At 33.7% G+C, this 1,450-nt stretch overlaps 1 protein-coding gene across 2 annotated transcripts in view; it reads left to right on the top strand.

The window, feature by feature from the left end:
* Nucleotides 1-1,217, top strand: part of LOC110023887 (zinc finger protein-like 1 homolog) — a 20,921-nt gene extending 19,704 nt beyond the window's left edge. Inside the window, exons 9-10 of one of the 2 annotated variants that reach the window (XM_020723526.1) lie at nucleotides 764-895; nucleotides 991-1,217. In XM_020723526.1, the coding sequence (XP_020579185.1) occupies nucleotides 764-851 (88 nt within the window). In that variant the 3' untranslated portion in view covers nucleotides 852-895; nucleotides 991-1,217. Of the gene's footprint in view, nucleotides 1-763 lie in introns of both variants that reach the window. The other variant, XM_020723524.1, reaches the window with a different exon arrangement.
* The last annotated feature ends 233 nt before the right edge of the window (nucleotides 1,218-1,450 follow it).

The following is a 1,450-nucleotide window of genomic DNA, read 5'->3' as shown; positions in this document are numbered from 1 at the left end:
ATATATATATAGGAAAACCAATCCCTCTTTTGCAAACTTACCAAATATATCTCACCTAAATTTGGAAATGAAATAATTATGAATAAAAGAATAGGAAAGACAAATTAGAAGGGGATTGATTAGGTTTTCTAAGATATTCCAATCTAATCCTTCAAGATTTGGAGATGTAGCCGGCCCACATAAGAGAGGTAAATATAAAGGATCAAGTTTTCTCAGATTTCTACATTTATTATCTTCATCTTTAATTAAAAATCATATTGTCTATTTTTGTAATACATTTAGCTCTATTGAAGTCTCTGAACTCTTTCCTGTCGTCGCTATTCTATCCATCTATTTTTCCTTTCTTTTAGTACCTTTCTTTTTTTATAAATCATCATTAGCTATATTTTTATCTTTACATGATACAATTCACCAGTTACGTACACATCACGGTCTTAAACAAACAAGCACATTCATGTTTATAATGTGTAGAAATACAAGATATTCTAAATTGTGCACTCAGGTGGTACCCTTCTACATAGGAAATTGTTCTTAGAATCTGACTAGAGTCACACAAATTTCAATTCTGATTGTTCCACTAATTGTATACATCTGTAATGCTCTATTGCAAATTATGCTCATTAATTTTCATCTTTTCTTACTTCTTTCTGTTATAAGCTCTCTTGCTAGACGATGTTATAGACATCCTTTTTTTTGCATCTCTAATGATGAGCATTTGATAGAAATGTATGTGAAAGAAAATTATACTGATTAAATGTTGCAGGGCATGCATGGCAACCATGGGAATTCTGTACTATCGCTTGGCTCAGCGTAGCCTCGGTGTTGACATTCCAGAAGATTTACCTCAATGAGTGAGGTCCTTTATCTACGTTTCTGAAGTTATTCTTTTGTAGAGGTACAGTTTTATAGGGCTTTATTGCTACAGAGTTTCCGTTGGGCTATCTGTTGCACATTAGGAAACGCTGAATGGGGAATCGTTTGCTGTTGTAGGGAATGTTTCTGCGGCTCTGTTGGAGAGGGCATAGTTTAGTTTATGATTATTTACTCATTTATCATGTGAATTCTCTTACTAGTGGAAATGAAACGTTCAAGCTCTAACTTTTTTTAGTTTCTGGTGTTAAGTTGATCATATGAGTTCTTTGTAGGGGACTTAAAACGGTTGGCTTGGCCTTCTAACTCAGTTTGGTGAAATTTCAAAGAAATAAACGAGGTATGTACTATCTTGGTTTTGTGAAGGGTTTACAAGTTTGTTTCCTTGTAACTTTGTTTAGGTCTATTTACAATACAAATTGCTATATGAGTAACTAATAGAAGCCCATGGAAAATACAGTCATCTGAGCCAAACATGAGGTAGGATTAAGATTAACCGATTAACCTTGTTAATGGCTAACTTCACCTTGTGACATAGGTTATTCTAGGATTTTGGGGTCATAATGCTAAGTATAGGATG

The sequence above is a fragment of the Phalaenopsis equestris genome, unplaced genomic scaffold, assembly GCF_001263595.1.
Source record: "Phalaenopsis equestris unplaced genomic scaffold, ASM126359v1 Scaffold000233, whole genome shotgun sequence".
NCBI lineage: Eukaryota > Viridiplantae > Streptophyta > Magnoliopsida > Asparagales > Orchidaceae > Phalaenopsis > Phalaenopsis equestris.
Note: the sequence above shows the minus strand (reverse complement) of the source record. Positions and strands in the feature narration are given on the sequence as shown.